General features: G+C 50.6%; 1 protein-coding gene across 1 annotated transcript in view; it reads left to right on the top strand.

Annotated features, from left to right (window-relative positions):
- GON4L (gon-4 like) overlaps window positions 1–17,688 on the top strand; it is a 60,603-nt gene extending 42,915 nt beyond the window's left edge. Inside the window, exons 18-32 of the mRNA XM_049782188.1 lie at window positions 2,006–2,150; window positions 3,050–3,200; window positions 5,343–5,459; window positions 7,789–9,474; window positions 9,894–10,143; window positions 10,756–10,940; window positions 11,803–12,000; window positions 12,519–12,662; window positions 13,203–13,346; window positions 13,445–13,564; window positions 14,833–14,946; window positions 16,233–16,422; window positions 16,640–17,240; window positions 17,325–17,427; window positions 17,530–17,688. Of these exons, the coding sequence (XP_049638145.1) occupies window positions 2,006–2,150; window positions 3,050–3,200; window positions 5,343–5,459; window positions 7,789–9,474; window positions 9,894–10,143; window positions 10,756–10,940; window positions 11,803–12,000; window positions 12,519–12,662; window positions 13,203–13,346; window positions 13,445–13,564; window positions 14,833–14,946; window positions 16,233–16,422; window positions 16,640–17,240; window positions 17,325–17,427; window positions 17,530–17,679 (4,298 nt within the window). The 3' untranslated portion in view covers window positions 17,680–17,688. The remainder of the gene's footprint in view (window positions 1–2,005; window positions 2,151–3,049; window positions 3,201–5,342; window positions 5,460–7,788; window positions 9,475–9,893; window positions 10,144–10,755; window positions 10,941–11,802; window positions 12,001–12,518; window positions 12,663–13,202; window positions 13,347–13,444; window positions 13,565–14,832; window positions 14,947–16,232; window positions 16,423–16,639; window positions 17,241–17,324; window positions 17,428–17,529) is intronic.
- Window positions 17,689–17,721: the final 33 nt, after the last annotated feature.

The raw sequence follows: 17,721 nt of genomic DNA, 5'->3' as shown, positions 1-17,721 counted from the left end.
AGTCACTCCTGGCTGTCTGCTCAGAAATAGCTCCTGGCAGGCACAGGGGACCATATGGGACACCGGGATTCGAACCAACCACCTTAGATCCTGGGTCGGCTGCTTGCAAGGCAAACGCTGCTGTGCTATCTCTCCAGGCCCAATTTAAATTTTTTTAAATTAAAATTTTAAAATTTAATCACCTTGGTTACAAAATGACACCTAATTTTATATGTGTGAGGCCCTGGACTTGGTACCTTTCATCACCGGAAAAAATCTGCCAAAACCAGGCTCATTTGTTTCCCAAAATGTTTGTAATGTTATCTCCCTTTATTATTACTATTTTCAGTTATTTTTACTCCTTCCATTATATAATTGTTATTGTTGTTGTTATTTATTTATTTAGGTTCTTTGGGTCACACTCAGCAGGTATACACCTGGCTCTGCTCAAGGTAGGGCGTTTGCCTTGCATGCAGCCAATTCAAACAGAAGGTGATCCCATATGGTCCCCCATGCCTGCCAGGAGCGATTTCTGAGTACAGAGCCAGGAGTACCCCTGAGCACTGCCGGGTATGACCCAAAAACAAAAACAAAAACAAAAAAACAAAAAAAAAGAAAAGGGTAGTTCTATTTGGAGGGTTGGTGGGCATACCCAGTGATGCTCAGAGGTTATTCCTGGCTCTGTGCCCAGGAATTATTCCTGGCAGTGCTTAGGGGACTTGATATGCTTCTGAGGATTGAACCCAGTCTGCTGCAAGCAAGACAAGCTACCTGCCAGACTATCATTCTTACTTAAGAACTGATAATTGGGCCGGGCGGTGGCGCTGGAGGTAAGGTGCCTGCCTTACCTGCGCTAGCCTAGGAGACGGACCGCGGTTCGATCCCCCGGCGTCCCATATGGTCCCCCAAGCCAGGAGCGACTTCTGAGCACATAGCCAGGAGTAACCCCTGAGCGTCACCGGGTGTGGCCCAAAAACCAAAAAAAAAAAAAAAAAAAAAAAAAGAACTGATAATTTAGGAGTTAGGCACAAATTAGAGATGTATGTTTGCCAGATTCCATATTTTTTTATTTTTGAGCCAGGCGCCAATATTTCTGGCTCTATCCTCCGTAGTGACCCTTGGCAGTCCATAGGGGGTAGAGTGTGTGTATTGGAATCATGTGTGGTGCCAGAGATTCAAACTGGGGCAGACTATGTGTAATGTATATGCTTTAACCCTTGTCTAATCTCTTTGGCTCGAGAATGAACTCTTTATTTTATTTTATTTTATTTTTTGGTCTTTGGGCCACATCGACAGTGCTCAGGGCTGGCTCTGTGCTCAGGAATCATGCCTGGCACTGATTGGGGGGACCTTATGGGTTGCTAGGGAATGTACCCAATTCGGCCATGTGTAAAAGCAAGAACTTTCTCTCCTTTACTGTCTTTCTATGCCAAGAATGAACATTTTTTTGGGTCACACCCAAACTGGAGTCTGTATGGGATTGGCCGTGTACAAGGCAAATGCCCTACTATTGCTATTGCTCTGGCCTCCCAAGAGTGGATTTTTTTATTTTATTTTATTTTTATTTTTGGGCCACACCCGGCAGTGCTCAGGGCTTACTCCTGGCTGTCTGCTCAGAAATAGCTCCTGGCAGGCACGGGGGACCATATGGGACACCGGGATTCGAACCAACCACCTTTGGTCCCGGATCAGCTGCTTGCAAGGCAAACGCCGCTGTGCTATCTCTCCGGGTCCCAAGAATGGATTTATAATGACATGGAGTTGTTAATGAATTTCTTCTGTCATGAGGTGGCCTGGGGAAACTGGGAATTCTGAGGAGGGTGTGTGTCAAGGGTCTCTGGTCTAAATGCTGAAATGCTTTCAGAATTGTGCAGGTGATTTTGGGGTCAAGCCTAGGGTCACACACCAGTGTTGCAAGTGTTCTCGCTCTGAATTTTATAAAAATCGATCTTCAGTTAGGCTCTTTATGAATCCTTATTTGTCCTAGAATTTATCTCAGATTTTCCCCTTCCCCTCTTGCTTACAGCCTCTGAATTTCCTTGTTTGCCAAAGCAAGTGGCTTGGATTCTGGCCACAAACAAGGTGTTCATGTATCCTGAACTGCTTCCCGTGTGCTCGCTGAAGGCCAAGAATCCCCAGGATAAGATTTTATTCACCAAGGCTGAAGACAAGTAAGATTACCATAGGGAAACAAAAGTATACACTGTCCCAAGCAGGGGCCCTTGTTCTTTTTTTCTCATTTTTGTTTTTGTTTTGTGGGCACACCTAGTGATGCCAAGGTTACTCCTGGCTCTGTACTTAGGAATCATTTCTGGTGGGACTTGGTGGATCAATTGGTTTCTGGGGATCAAACACAGGTACTATTTGGATCTCACTCACTTATTTGAACCCCCAATGGCTAGGTCTTGATTAACAAATAGGTTTTGGGGCCCAACAGACAGCACAGCCAGTAGGGTGCTTGCCTTGCATGCACCTCTTTGTGCTTTACTCCCTGGCAGATGATAGTACCATCAGAAGTGATCCCTGAGATGTACAGCCAGGTGTAATTCCTGAGCACTGCTGGGAGTGGTCCAAAGCAAAACAAAAATCGTACACATAGAGACACAAAAAAATAGGTACTTAAATATGTCAATGTAAAGAGGGAGTGTTGGTACTGATTTAATGCCTACCATGGGGCCCATTTTTCAGTTTATATTTGTCTTATTAAAACCATCCTTTTATTTCTGTCAACTTTGTTTCTATTATCAATATAAAAATGCATCATGAAGGGCCTGAGAAGTAATACCTGGGGTAGAGCACTTAACCTTGTATGCTGCCATTTCAGTTTTGATCCCCAGCTTCTCATATGGTCCCCCAAGACAAAACAGAAAAAGATGGTCATGTTTTAACATTTAGTTATTAAATTCAGTGATTTCTGTGAACTCCTGATTGTTACCAGTTTGTAGTAAATATCTGACATTTCCTCTTGAGTGGCCCTTAACTTGGATCAGCATTAAAGAAACAGGGAGTTGGTGAGGGGAGGCCCTTGAGAGGCACTGCCCGAGATTCAGTATCCTTGCTGCTCTCACAGTTTGTTAGCTTTAGGACTGAAGCACTTTGAAGGGACGGAGTTGCCCAAGCCACTGATCAGCAAATACCTCCTTACCTGCAAGACTGCTCAGCAGCTGACAGTGAGAATCAAGAACCTCAATATGAGCAGAGCTCCCAACAACATCATTAAAGTGAGTAACTTCCTCAAGCAAATGCCTGCCTTGCCTGAAGCCCAGTAGTTCCAGGCCCAGCACTGCCTGTCATCATCTGAAACCTACCTGGAGTAGTCTCTGAGCATAGAGCTAGGAGTACCCACTGAACACAGCCAGGAGTGAGCCCCAAGTGCAGGGCATAGAGCCAGCAGAATCCCCTGAGTGCCACTGTGTATGGCTCAAACTCTCTTCTCTAAATAGAGTACTCCTTGTATAACCCATCCAGTGCACCCCATCTTTTTCCTTCTTTCACCTCGGTGAAGAGAGGGATCTTTTATCCAAAAAATGTTTTTCTTCCCTGCTCACAGATTAATTCCTTTCTTGTATTTCCATAGAAATTTGCTTTTTTGGGCCCGGAGAGATAGCACAGCGGCGTTTGCCTTGCAAGCAGCCAATCCAGGACCAAAGGTGGTTGGTTCGAATCCCGGTGTCCCATATGGTCCCCCGGGCCTGCCAGGAGCTATTTCTGTTTTTGTTTTTGTTTTTGTTTTTGGGTCACACCCGGCAGTGCTCAGGGGTTACTCCTGGCTCTATGCTCAGAAATCCCTCCTGGCAGGCACGGGGGACCATATGGGACGCCAGGATTTGAACCACGGACCTTCTGCATGAAAGGCAAACGCCTTACCTCCATGCTATCTCTCCGGCCCCCAGGAGCTATTTCTGAACAGACAGCCAGGAGTCACCCCTGAGCACCGCCGGGTGTGGCCCCAAAACGAAAACAAACAAACAAAAAAAGAAATTTGCTTTTTTTTCCCAAAGTAAATGCCACAAAGATAAAGTTATTTAGAGAATTATGAGTGGAGATAAAGAGAGGAGATGCGAGAGGAAGGAGAACAGAAAGAGAACAATTTGTTGACAAGAGAAAGGTTGAAGAGGTTAACATGTCAATTTAAAAGCCAGAAAATGGGGCTGGAGAGATGGCATGGAGGTGGGGTGTTTGCCTTGCATGCAGAAGGACGGTGATTTTAATCCCAGCATCCCATATGGTTTCCCGAGCCTGCCAGGAGAGATTTCTGAGTGTAGAGCCAGGAGTAACCCTGAGCACTGCCAGGTGTGTCCCAAAAAAACAAAAACAAACAAACAAAAGCTGGAAAGTCTTTGAGCTGTGGGGTTTGGGCCAGGACTGTCCTTGAGACATGTGATTCTCCAAGGGGTTGGAGCTCATGCACACATGCCTGGAAGATAAACCTTTGCTATTAATCCAGGTTCTGGATGTAAAACATTCGCTATATCACAGCTGTTATTAGAAGTCTCATTAAAATCATCCTGGAGATGAGGGCTGGAGGACAAGTTTGCTGGGCTGAGTTGAGTACAGGGTTTGCATGTGAGAGATTTGGCACTGCCCAGAGTGATGCTCCATCATTTCTAGATACTCAAAATGAATGATCTTGTCTTTGGAGGAAGCTGAGCGTCCCTAAGAAGACTTGTTCCTATTTTGAAACTTCTTGAGTTATCTTTGTTTTGTTTTGGTTTGGTTTGGTTTTTTGGTTTTTGTTTTTTGCTATCTCTCTGGGCCCCCTCTTGTGTTATCTTTAAATTCTGAAACTAAGTCAACTTGTTCCTTTGCTTTTGGGTCATGGTAGTTGAACAGGGATTGGCTGTGTGCCAGGCAAGTGTCTTACCCCTGTACTATCACCTCAAGCCCTAAAGTATTTTATTGGTGTATTTCCAGCATGGACTTAAGGCTCAGTCATTGGAGCTATTGACTGGGAGTGAATCTGACATGAGTACTTGGATCATCTCTCTGCCTTCTTTTCTTAGACTTTTCCCTTTCCTGCCAGCCAGAATGGCAATCAGATATACTGATGAAGTTTCAAATCTGTATTACTTAGAAATGTATTTGATTAATCTTGTGCCATTGTCTTCTCTTTTTTTCTTTTTCTCTCTTTTTCTTGTGGGGACATACATGGTAGTGCTCAGGGCTTACCCCAGCTTTTTGTTCAGGGTGCTGTGACTTGAACCTTGGTTGGCTGTGTATAAGACACATTTCTTTCCTGTTATAGTCCTCTCTCCTGTGCTGTTTTCTCTCTCACGTGGTGACCAATGTCACCTCCCTTCCCGTGCCATCAGAGGGCAGTATTTCTGCATGGAACATAAAGCATACTCTTTCCTCCTGTTCAGTTTTACAAGAAGACCAAGCAACTGCCCATCTTGGTGAAGTGCTGTGAAGAGATCCAGCCCCATCAGTGGAAGCCACCCATTGAGCGCGAGGAACACCGGCTTCCATTCTGGCTAAAGGTGCGCCCCACCTCATGCTGTTGAGATGGAGGGTTATGAGCACTGTCCAAAGACAGCAAGACATTGTTTCATCTCACACCTAATGCTCTATGACATTGAGAAACTGGAATCTCGTTTCCTTCCTTCCTTCCTTCCTTCCTTCCTTCCTTCCTTCCTTCCTTCCTTCCTTCCTTCCTTCCTTCCTTCCTTCCTTCCTTCCTTCCTTCCTTCCTTCCTTCCTTCCTTCCTTCCTCCTCCCTCCCTCCCTCCCTCCCTCCCTCCCTCCCTCCCTCCCTCCCTCCCTCCCTCCCTCCCTCTCTTCCCTCCCTCCCTTCCCTCCCTCCCTCCCTCTCTTCCCTCCCTCCCTCCCTTCCCTCCCTCCCTCCCTTCCCTCCCTCCCTTCCCTCCCTCCCTCTCCCTCTGGTGCCTGCCCCAAGTGATTCTGTAACCATTTCAAACCAGGGAGGTGGCACAAGTAGGGAAGCACAGACTTAGCAAGAGCTTGAGCTGCTAGATGTAGCCCTGTTGACCCTCAGCCCCTCGAACCAGCATGGAATTGTCATACTTTTCGCACTGTGCTGAAAATCGTTAGTAGTGACCCTGTAACTGGTAACATAATCAGTAGCAGGGGCTGAAGAGGTAGCTCAGGGACTAAGGTTTTTTTTTTTTTTTTTTTTTTTCCTCTTCGGGCCACACCCGTTTGATGCTCAGGGGTTACTCCTGGCTAAGCGCTCAGAAATTGCCCCTGGCTTGGGGGGACCATATGGGATGCCGGGGGATCAGGGATCAAACCTCGGTCCTTCCTTGGCTAGCGCTTGCAAGGCAGACACCTCACCTCTAGCGCCACCTCGCTGGCCCCAGGGCTAAGGTTCTTTCCCTTGCACACAACTGAACTGGTTTGGATCTCTGATGTTACATAGAGCCCTCAGAGCCCCACCAGGAATAATCCCCTGAGCATAGAACCCAAAGTCATTCCTGAGAATAGTTGGCTTTGGTCCCAAAACAAAAAAAAGTGGGACTGGAGAGATGGAATGGAGGTAAGGCTTTTGCCTTTCATGCAGAAGGACGGTGGTTCGAATCCCGGCATCCCATATGGTCCCCTGAGCCTGCCAGGAGCGATTTCTGAGCGTAAAGCCAGGAGTGACCCCTGAGCACTACCGGATGTGACCCAAAAACCAAAAGAAAAACTGTTGTAAAGCACAGAAACTCTAAGGGGCCAGAGAGATAGCACAGCGGCGTTTGCCTTGCAAGCAGCCGACCCAGGACCTAAGATTGTTGATTCGAATCCCGGCGTCCCATATGGTCCCCTGTGCCTGCCAGGAGCTATTTCTGAGCAGATAGCCAGGAATAACCCCTGAGCACCACAAAAAAAAAGTATGAAACCAACAATTTGTTAGGAAAATGATAAAAACAATAGTTGTTTTTTTTTCCCCAAATTAAATGAGCTTTTTTTTTTTTCTTTTGTTTTGGGGCTACATCTGTAATGTTGAGAGCTTAATCGTGATTTCACACTCAGGAATCACTGTTGGTAATGCTCGGGAGACCCTGTGTGATGTTGGGGATCGAACCCAGGTCAGCCATGTGCAAGGGAAATATTTAACTGTTGCTGTACTAACTCCGTGGCCCAAACTGAGTTTCTTTTTTTTTTTTTTTTTTTGGTTTTTGGGCCACACCTGGTAATGCTCAGGGGTTACTGCTGGCTATGTGCTCAGAAGTCGCTCCTGGCTTGGGGGACCATATGGGACACCGGGGGATCGAACCGCGGTCCGTCCAAGGCTAGCGCAGGCAAGGCAGGCACCTTACCTTTAGCGCCACCACCAGGCCCCCAAACTGAGTTTCTTAAAGGATAGTTAAGACAGGTTTCTGTGCTGTGTCATAGGAATGGAGTCTTTAGGAAGTTGATGTCCTGGGGCTGGAGAGATAGCAAAGCAGTGTTTGCCTTGCAAGCAACCCACTCAGGACCTTAGGTGGTTGGTTCGACCCCTGCCAGGTTCGCCTGCCAGGAGTAACCCCTGAGCACCACTGCTTGTGGCCCGAAAGCCAAAAAAAAAAAGAAATTGATGTCTTTCATAGAATGCCCCCCTTGAGGGGCTGGAACAGTGGTACAGCAGTAAGCCATTTGCCTTGCATGCCTCACACCTAGGACAGACCGCAGTTCTATCCTGCAGCATCCCATATGGTCCCCCAAGCCAGCAGCAATTTCTGAGCACATAGCCAGGAGTAACCCCTGAGCCCAAAAACCAAAAAAAAAAAAAAGCTCCCCTTGAAAAGAGACCTTGATCCCAGAAATGGAGGCTCTTGTTCCCCCCACATCAGGACATGTGCTAACTTGTGCTCCTGTTCCTGACAGGCCAGCCTGCCATCCATACAGGAGGAGCTGCGGCACATGGCCAATGGGAGCAGGGATACCTCAGGCCTGATGGAGCCCGCGAAGGTCAAGGTAGAACCAGGTGTAGAAAATGGCAGCTCTGAGCAGGGGTCGCTGGAGAGTGAGAGCCACTATCCTCTGCTGCTGCCCAAAGGTGTTGTCCTGAAGCTGAAGCCAGTGGCTAACCATTTCTCCAGGAGGGCGTGGAGACAGAAGCGATCATCCGTGGTCAAGCCCTTCCTCACCCGACCCATCATCCCATCCCTGCAGCCCAGCCCCAGCTCTGGGAGAGTCCCAGCCAGGTCCGCCCTGTCGGAAGCCGCCCCCAGCAAAATGGTGGTGCAGATCCCACAACTCCTGCAGACTGAGACCCTTTTACAGCCCTTGCCAGCGGGGCCTCCCCTGGGCATTGCTGGGGCAGAGTCTCTCACAGCACTGCCAGCTGTGCCCCCTGAGGCTAGGAGCAGCTTCCCTCTGTCCGAACCTCAGCCCCTGCTCTCATCGGCCCCACTGCCCAAGGTCCTACTGCCTTCTCTAGCCCCATCCAAATTCCGGAAGTCATGCGTGAAGCGGAGAGGTACCAGGAGGAAGGGGACCAAGACCTCTTTGTGTCTGAAGGCGGCCCCCCTCATTCACACTGCTCCTGTGATCTTCACTGTTCCCGCTACCACTGTCAAGGTTGTGAGCCTTGGCAGTGGCTGTAATGTCCTTCAGCCCGTGAGTGCCGCAGTGGCCCAGAGCTCTCCACCCATTCCCATCACCACCCTCCTGGTGAACCCTACGTCCTTCCCCTGCCCCCTGAGCCAGCCCCTCATGGCCTCATCTATCCCGCCACTGATTGTGTCTGGCAACTCCGTGAATCTGCCTGTTCCATCCAATCCTGAAGAAAAGGCCCCGGTGAATGTGGACCTGGGCTGTCCCACAGGGGAAGGGAAAATCACCTTCCCTGGCCTGCAGCCCAAACCTGAACCCCAGGAGGAGCAAGCTCTGCTCTGTGTGCCCATCCTCCCCAAAGAGGAGCAGAGCCCAGCGCCCGTGCCTGCTGCCAGCATGTGCCACTCTGACCCACCGGAGAGCAGTGCCTATGGCTGGACAGTTGTAAAGACAGAGACAGGAAGGCCTGCCCTGGACCTGCCGACGGATGTCTTTCCAGAACCACAACACTCACCCCGGGGGGATGTGGACATCACGGTCAAGGTGGAGCCGAAAGAGCCTGGGGAGGAGCCGTCCGGGGCCCTCCCCGAGCAGGACACCAGCGGGGAGATGAGTGAAGAACATCCCATGGAACTGGACACCAACACCGGCTTTCCACAGGAGCAGGCAGGGGCTGCCAGTGAGGGCAGCGGACAGGCAGATGCACAGGAGGAAGAGCAGAGCCAGTCAGCTGGCGAAGGGACTCTGGGCGAGGTGAGTCGGAAATCTCCAGGCAGCGGTGCTACCTTCTGCGCAGACCATGATGGGGCACTGAGCAGCTCCCCTGGGAGGCCAGAAGATGTGGCCAGCATTGATGGCCAGTCAGAGGAGACCCCTGTGGGGCCCGAAACTGGAGGCGAGAAGGAGGGTCCTGAAGAGGAAGAGGAGGAAGACTTGGATGACCTCACCCAGGACGAGGAGGATGAGATGTCTTCAGCTTCTGAGGAGTCTGTGCTGTCCGTCCCAGAGCTCCAGGTGAGATTTGGGGCTGGGGGTGAGTATAGGGGGGTGGTGGTGTCTCCAATGTTTCTGATGGAATCCTGAGCCTTGGGTGTGGCTATACTGTCATGTCATTTGACGATGATTGAGATGAGAGGAGGTAAAATGGGCGAATTTGTCTCTATGTTCAATTTATGTTTGCCTATCGAATCCCCTGAGCACCATTTAAATGCTTCCTATGGAGTTGAGACAGTCCAGCCTCAGGGTGACAGGGCCTGTTCTGAAGCCGACCCCTCTCGCTGCTTACCCAGGACCCTCAGGTCTTCTGGGCCTACAAAGCTGATGATCTCAGGAGTTGGGTGTGCAGCATGGTTCCCCATCTGGTGAGCCATTCACTTCCCGTAGTGCCTAGTGAGCCTGTGCAGCTCTGAGCACCCCGGGCGTGGCTTTTGTAGGAAACCATGGAGAAACTGACTTGGCTGGCCTCAGAACGGCGCATGAGTCAGGACGGTGAGTCGGAGGAAGAGAACTCTCAGGAAGAGAACTCAGAGGCCGAAGAGGAGGAGGAGGAAGAGGCAGAAGGTCTGGAGAACCTCCAAAAGGAGATGCAGGACGATGTCCTCAGACACCCCGCTGCCACACCCCCAGCCCCCTTTCCATCACCACCAATTCCTCCTGAGGTGCAGTGCAGCGGGACCCCTCCAGGTATGTAAGACAGCCCTGTTATGGAGAGACCCCCTAGGGGCACAAGTCTTGGTGGTGTGTAGTTTTTGGGGTGTCCCAGGGGCTTGCTTAGAAAAAGGACGCTGAGGGGCCGGAGAGATAGCATGGAGGTAAGGCGTTTGCCTTGTGTCCAGAAGGACAGTGATTCGAATCCCAGCATCCCATATGGTACCCCGTGCTTGCTAGGGGCGATTCCTGAGCGTAGAGCCAGGAGTGACCACTGAGTGCTGCCGGGTGTGCCAAGAGAAATCCTGGTGTTCCAGTAGTCTCCCTTCTCATGAGCAAGTTCTCATTATTAGCCAGGTGTTTGTGAGCATCAGCCAAGTGTTTGGTTCTTTCTTCTTTCCCTCTGGTACTTCATTCTGGTTCTTTCCTAAAGAGCATAGGTGACCAGGAACTGGGTTTGTTTACCAAGATGTGGTTCCTAAGTCAAGCTGATGCTCAGTGTGCTGGGGGTCACTGCTCCCCACTCTCGACCATATGCTGAGAAAGGTCTCAGATGGATTTTTTCCCCTGATGTTCTTTGGTATTATAGTGGCCCAGGCCCTGCACCTGGTAGGTGGGAACAACGATCTCTTCCACATGTCCCCCTAGGACAGCACATCAAGGCCACTGGCAAGGGCCGGAGCAAACACCGAACTCGGAACAGGAGGGCAAGTCGGGCCCGAGCCAGCAAGGACACATCCAAACTTCTGCTGCTCTACGATGAGGACATTCTGGAGCGCGACCCGCTCCGGGAACAGAAGGACCTGGCCTTTGCGCAGGCGTATCTCACTCGGGTAGGCACCTGCATGGCCTGTCACTGCTTGAAGTGCCTGCTGGGTGTTAGCGAACCTGGGATCCCACCATTCTTTTTTTTTTTTTTTTTTGGTTTTTGGGCCACACCCGGCGGTGCTCAGGGGTTACTCCTGGCTCTCTGCTCAGAAATAGCTCCTGGCAGGCACGGGGGACCATATGGGACACCGGGGTTCGAACCAACCACCTTTGGTCCTGGATCGGCTGCTTGCAAGGCAAACGCCGCTGTGCTATCTCTCCGGGCCCGGATCCCACCATTCTTAAACTACAGGGACACAGCTCAGCTTTCAGCGGGCTGATTGCTCAGACCCAGAGATTGGGCAAAGTTAAAACTGTAGGACTTTCTGGGGGCCTGGTTTGAGAAGAAGGACCTTTGCACTGGCCAGAGTAGGTCCCAGGGAAGCACCTCAGGCTTGAGATGTCCAAACCAGTTGTTCCCAGTCCTGTCCTGGTTTGAGAACCCATACTATCGATGGCTCCTTTCTTGGTCCCCTTTAGTTGTCGATCACGTTTCAGTAGCCAACTCGCATCTGAGTCGATGTGGTATTTGCCCTAATATGATAGAGCTCATGCTGAAATGTGCTGCCTGTCTCAGGATCTGTGGTCAGGAAAGTGAACTGGAAGGCTTGGACAGCTCGGGGTGGGATAAAGATTTTTCATTGCTTACCTTCAGTTAGGAGTTATGCCTCGCTCAATACTTGGTCTCTCATTTGCGCCTGCCCCTCAGAGCTGTCAGAGGAGTGTCCTCTAAGGGATAATCATATCACTTTGGGATGGTGGCTCTGCCCTGTTTCCTTGTTGGAGTCCATGGGAAGGGGATCCATGGAGGAAATTCTTTCTGGGAAGGTACGAGAAGCCTTGCAGCACATACCTGGAAAATACGAGGACTTCCTTCAGGTCCTTTATGAGTTTGAGTCCAGTGCACAGAGGCAGACAGCGGTGGACCTCTACAAAAACCTGCAAACTCTGCTCCAGGACTGGCCGCAGCTGTTGAAGGATTTTGCTGCATTCTTGCTGCCTGAGCAAGCTCTGGCTTGTGGCTTAGTAAGTAGAAGGGCGAATTGATCTGAGTGTCCCTGTTCCCTAGCAAGTGCAGGGCAGGTGTGTTGAATCTCACGCCCCGCCTCCTGAGGCTTCCACACTTTCTGTAACCCCAGGGTGGAAGGGCTTCCTGCCATTCAGAGAACAGCTTCCCCAGAACTCACCCTTTATTTCCTTTGTTTTGTTTGGTTTTGGTTTTTGGGTCACACCTGGCAGCACTCAGGGGTTACTCCTGGCTCTATGCTCAGAAATTACTCTTGGCAGGCTTGGGGGACCATATGGGATGTCGGAATTCAAACCACTGTCCTGCATGCAAGGCAAAGACCTTACCTCCATGCTATTTCTCTGACCCCACCCTTTATTTCCTTAAGGGAGTAGGAGGGCATAAACCTCTAGTCACAGACTAGGGTCTGGGAACGGGAGTTGCATTGTTCCCTATACTCTTGGCCACCCTTGGTCTTTGTGCTTAGAGCCGTGGGCTACATAGGTGACTTTGTTTGGCCCTCTTTCAATGCTGGTAGTTTGAGGAGCAGCAGGCTTTTGAGAAGAGTCGCAAGTTTCTTCGGCAGCTGGAAATTTGCTTCGCAGAGAACCCATCACACCACCAAAAGATCATCAAGGTCTTACAAAGTTGTGCGGACTGCCTGCCCCGGGAGATCCTGGAGGTATTTGGGTTCCATCTTCTCCTTGCCTCTCCTCTATGATTTTGCTTTGGGGAGCCTGGGCTTTCTGGAGGCCATGATGAAGACATGATTTGTAGGCCTAACACATACACTCAAACACTGGAGGGCCAGAGGGATAGGGACAGAGCTGACGGTGTTTTTCTTACATGTGGCCCACCCAGGTAGCTTCCCTGGTACCACATAAGATCCCCAAGTACTGCCAGGGGTCACTCCTGACTACAGAACCAGGAATAGGCTTGATTAGATATTGCTCAAAAATAGAAATAAAAGCTCTTAGAAAATTGGGAGTTTAGCATCCAAAACTGGAGGCCAAGGATCGTCTTAGACTCCAGGATGCCTGGAAGTACCCATGTTTCTGCCCTGTGTACAGCAACAGAGTTAAGTTGTCAGTAGGCCTCATGTCCTCCAGGAGCCCATGTAGGCAGGTGAGACGGGGTAGGTTTCAACTTCCTGGCTTGTAGCCTCGGGGCACAGCACCTTGGAGCCTCAGATCATCCCCATTCACTTTACAACTCCCACCAGCTCAAGACACAGATGTGGCAGCTCCTCAAGGGCCATGACCATCTCCAGGATGAGTTTTCTGTCTTTTTCGACCATCTGCGCCCTGCAGCCAGCCGGATGGGTGACTTTGAAGAGATCAACTGGAGTGAGGAGAAAGAGTATGAGGTGCTGGGTCCGAGGCTTGGGGGTACTGAGTGGGTGGGGTGCAGTTGTGAATGGATGGGGGCCTGAAAGGTACTGAGTTCTCCCCCCTACCCCCTCAGTTTGATGGCTTTGAAGAAGTGGCACTGCCTGATGTTGACGAGGAAGAGGAACCTCCCAAGATGCCCACAGCCTCAAAGAGCAAAAGGAGGAAGGAGATTGGAGTCCAGAATCCTGATAAGGTAACAAGGTGTGGGGAGTCATCACTGTTCAGAAATGAAGGCCCAGCTAGATCCTCTGTTGCAGCAGGACACTCTGGAATGCGGAGACCCATTGTGCTTATTCAAGGAGCCTCTACCTCCTCTGTCCTCTGTCTCAAGAAGGATTATTGCCCTGGGGATTTTTACTTCTTGTTTGTGAAGATCTAGAACCAAGATGGCCCTTTTGGTGTGTTTGTATGTTAGACCTGGCAGCATTCAGAGGTTATCTGTCTCTGTACCCAGAAATTACTCAGGAGACCATAGGAGATACTGGGGATCAAACTGGGTTTACTGCCCTCTGTACTATCTCTTCGGGCCACAAATGGCTCATTTTAGTAGTTACAGCATAGCTAGTACTTAGCAGTATGCTCAAGTAGTCTGTTTCTTTGGGAAATACTTTATGATATTTTTATGAAATGTCTTTTACTTCTAACCCTGATTCTTGAAGAGGTCATACTTGTTTGCTACAAAGGAGTGAACATTGTGCCTTCCTGGCCTTGTATTTTTTTTTGCCACACTCAATGGTGCTCGAGTGATTCCTGACTTTTCTATCTCTCCAATTCCAATTTATTGCATATCTTGGTTTTTTTTTTTTTTTTTTTGGGGGGGGGGATACAACCAATGGCATTCAGGTTATTCCTGGCTCTGTACTCAGAAATCATTGAGTTCAGGGTGCTAGAGATTGAACTTGGGTTGGCCACATGCAAGGTAAATACCCTATCTACTGTGATCTTTCTGTAGCCCACTGATAGTGGGCAGCTCACTACATCTGTGTTTCTGTGTCAGTGTCATCAGTGGATGACAGTGGTAAGTCAGTGGATCCTTCGGTCTTGGATTGTTTGAGCAGAAGTGCATGGAGTGAGCTTTGTGCATGCACAGAGACCCTCTCAAGGGCTTGGAAAGCACTGGTGTGTGCTCATGCCCAGGGAGTTGGGAGCCTAGACAGCAGATATAGATCCGTCTCAGGATGGAGCCCTCAGTCACTTTCCTCAGATCATAGTTGACCTTAGTTTCCTGGAACATCCAGGCAATTGGGATATGTCCATTATGGGCCTTTTAAGGGTTTTAAACAGGCTTTTAACAGTCTTTACTAGTATTTTCTGCTGACTTCCCTGGACAGTGTGAAGAGGTGGTAATAATGTGAGGAAAAGGGCAGAGGCCAACAGGTGGGGTAACCCTGGCTTGCAGCTCACCATCCTCCCTTGGCACTGGAAATGTCTGGCAGCTCCCCAAGCCCAGGTATCTCCTAGGAGGCCGATTGGCCAGATGGGATCAAAGACTGCGTCTGTCTCTGCCACGAAGGAGGCCCTGATTCCAAGCTGAAGAAGAGCAAGAGGAGAAATTGCAGCCATTGCAGCAGCAAGGTGAGAGCACTGGCTAACTTTGAGGAATAAGGAGTTAGTGCTCAGAGGACTACTACTCCAAGCTGCCTCAGTGTTAAGGGTAGAATTTGTTCTCACAGACTTTATCTCATTGAATTCTACAATGCTCTGCGTATTTAAATCATATGCAATCACATCCATATGCAAAAGAAATAGTATCTTTTAAAATGACATAGTGGACTGGGCAAAGGAAGAGAGAGTTCATTTTATGTTCTTGTATGGGTGAGAGCGGGCAATGCTGGGAAAGGGGAGAGGCTCCTACAACCTACCTGACAGTGCTCAGGGATGCAAACTTAAACTGGATTTCCACACTGATTTCCCCAGACATTGCTGCTTGTTTTATTTTATTTTTTGGGCCACACCCAGTGATGGTCAGATGGTTTGGGCTCTGCACTCAGAAATTACTCCTGGCTTAGGGGATGCCCGGGGATCGAACCGAAGTCCGTCTTAGACTAGTGCAGACAAGGCAGACGCCTTACCACTTGTGCCACCACTCCGCCTCCATTGTTTTGTTTTATTTAGTGTTTTGGTCACCCCGCAGTGTTCAGGGGCTACTCCTGGCTCTGTACTCAGAAATCACTCCTGGCAGGCTTGGGATGCTGGGATTCGAATCACTATCCGTCCTAGGTCAACTGCATGCAATGCAAATGCCCTACCACTGTGTTATCTCTCTCGCCCCTGCTTATTTTATATTTTGTTTTTATTTTTGGGTCACACCTGGAGGTGTTCAGGATACGCTCTGGGATATCATGGGTTGAACCATGTGCAAGGCAAGCAGCTTACCTAACTGTACTGTCTCAATTGGTTTTTTTTTTTTTTTTTTTTGGTTTTTGGGTCACACCCGGCAGTGCTCAGGGATTACTCCTGGCTCTCTGCTCAGAAATCACTCCTGGCAGGCACAGGGGACCGACCATATGGGATGCTAGGATTCGAACCACCGTCCTTCTGCATGAAAGGCAAATGCCTTACCTCCATGCTATCTTTCCGGCTCCTGTCTCGGTTGTTTTAATTTTAAGTTTTTAAAAATTTTTCCCATGTATTTGTTTTTAACAAAATAAACCTATGAAAATGGTGCCCAAATGAAAAGATGAGCTAGGGTGGTTGAGAGCAAGAACAGAATTGTCAGGACAGGAGCACATGGAGGGCTCTTGGCTGGGCCCCTGCTGTTGTCCACAGGTTCACTTTGGTTTAGAATCTGCCCTAAGTCACCTCGTTCTACCTGAGAGACATTGGAGGATGGGCGTCTCCTGACCCAGCCTGTTCTGCAGGTCTGTGACAACAAACTATACAAGAGCAAGGAGCCCCCTGAGTTGGTGGGCAGTAGCCCCCACCGAGAGGCCAGCCCAATGCCTGGGACCAAGGAAGTTGGATCAGGGAAGGACATGATAGAGGAGGATCTGGAGGCCACCCCGAGCAGGACCAGCAGAAACCCCAGAAAGGGAGATTTGCCCGTGGCAGGTGAGTAGCCAGCGTGACCTGTGGCTTGGGTGCCCGTCCACACTGTATTACCTAGCACAGCCGTTCAGTTCTGGCCATTGGACCTTCTATGCTCTTGGAGGTTCTCCTGCACCCCCTTGCTCCCAGGTCCCCACCTGGAGCACGGTGGCTCCCTGGGTAGCTCTGAAGGCAGTTGGTCTTGTCCATCCCTTGAGAAGCTGCTTTTCCTCCTGCACAGGAATGGCAGTGGGGAGTTCTTTGCTTTCCCCCCAAGAAGTGATGCTTACAGACCAGCTTCTCCAGGAAGGCCAACCCCCTGGCTCCCCCGAGACTCCTGAGCTGCCTGCTACAACTCAGAGTATGCCCCGTGCCGAGAGGAAGGAGCAGGATGTGTCTGAGCTGTTTGCCTGCCCCTCGGTGTCCTCCAGGCCTGCAGACGAGCAGGCAGAGCGGGAAGCCACAGCACCCTTGCTGGCCTGGGATGCATCGGCCACGGAACAGCTGCGTAGTGCTGTGGAACACCCCCCTTCCTCCCCGGGCCTCGTTTGCCCCAGGACCACAGATTGTGGGGCAAGTCCAGGTCTTGGGAAGGCAGGTTCTCCAGAGAGCAGGCTGCCAACAGGAGGGGCATCCTCTGGGGTGTCCCCTCTCCGGGAAGCATCAGGTGGGGACTCTCCAGCCCCTTCTCCCAGAGACTTGACAGGGGATGTAGCCAAGGACAGTGGGATGTGGGGCAAGAGCCTTGAGGGGGAGCAGCCGCCCAAGGCAGCCGAAGCCACGGTATGCGCCAACAACAGCAAGGTCAGCTCCACCGGGGAGAAGGTGGTGTTGTGGACCAGGTAGGTGGGTGTGAGGTTGTGGGAGGCGGGGTGTAAGGGTGCCCCGGCACCCTCCTGATGGTTCTTCCTGCCACGGGACCGTAGGGAGGCCGACCGAGTGATCCTCACTATGTGTCAGGAGCGGGGGGCCCAGCCACAGACGTTCAGCATCATCTCTCAGCAGCTGGGGAACAAGACCCCTGCGGAGGTGAGGGAGACCATTTTGAGCATGAAGGTGTGGTGGGGTGGCGCTGGCATCCAAGTTGGTCCCGGGAGCGGAACTGGAGCTGTGTTCCCCAATTTCCCCCAGGTTTCCCACCGCTTCCGTGAGCTTATGCAGCTCTTCCACACGGCATGTGAGGCCAGCTCTGAGGACGACGACGATGCCGCCAGCACCAGCAACACCGACCAGCTGTCGGACCACGGGGACCTTCTGTCTGAGGAGGAGCCTGATGAGTAAGACGCGGAGGGGCAGGGCAAGGCCAGGGCGAATGGGGCCACT

The sequence above is a fragment of the Suncus etruscus genome, chromosome 10, assembly GCF_024139225.1.
Source record: "Suncus etruscus isolate mSunEtr1 chromosome 10, mSunEtr1.pri.cur, whole genome shotgun sequence".
Taxonomy (NCBI): domain Eukaryota; kingdom Metazoa; phylum Chordata; class Mammalia; order Eulipotyphla; family Soricidae; genus Suncus; species Suncus etruscus.
Note: the sequence above shows the minus strand (reverse complement) of the source record. Positions and strands in the feature narration are given on the sequence as shown.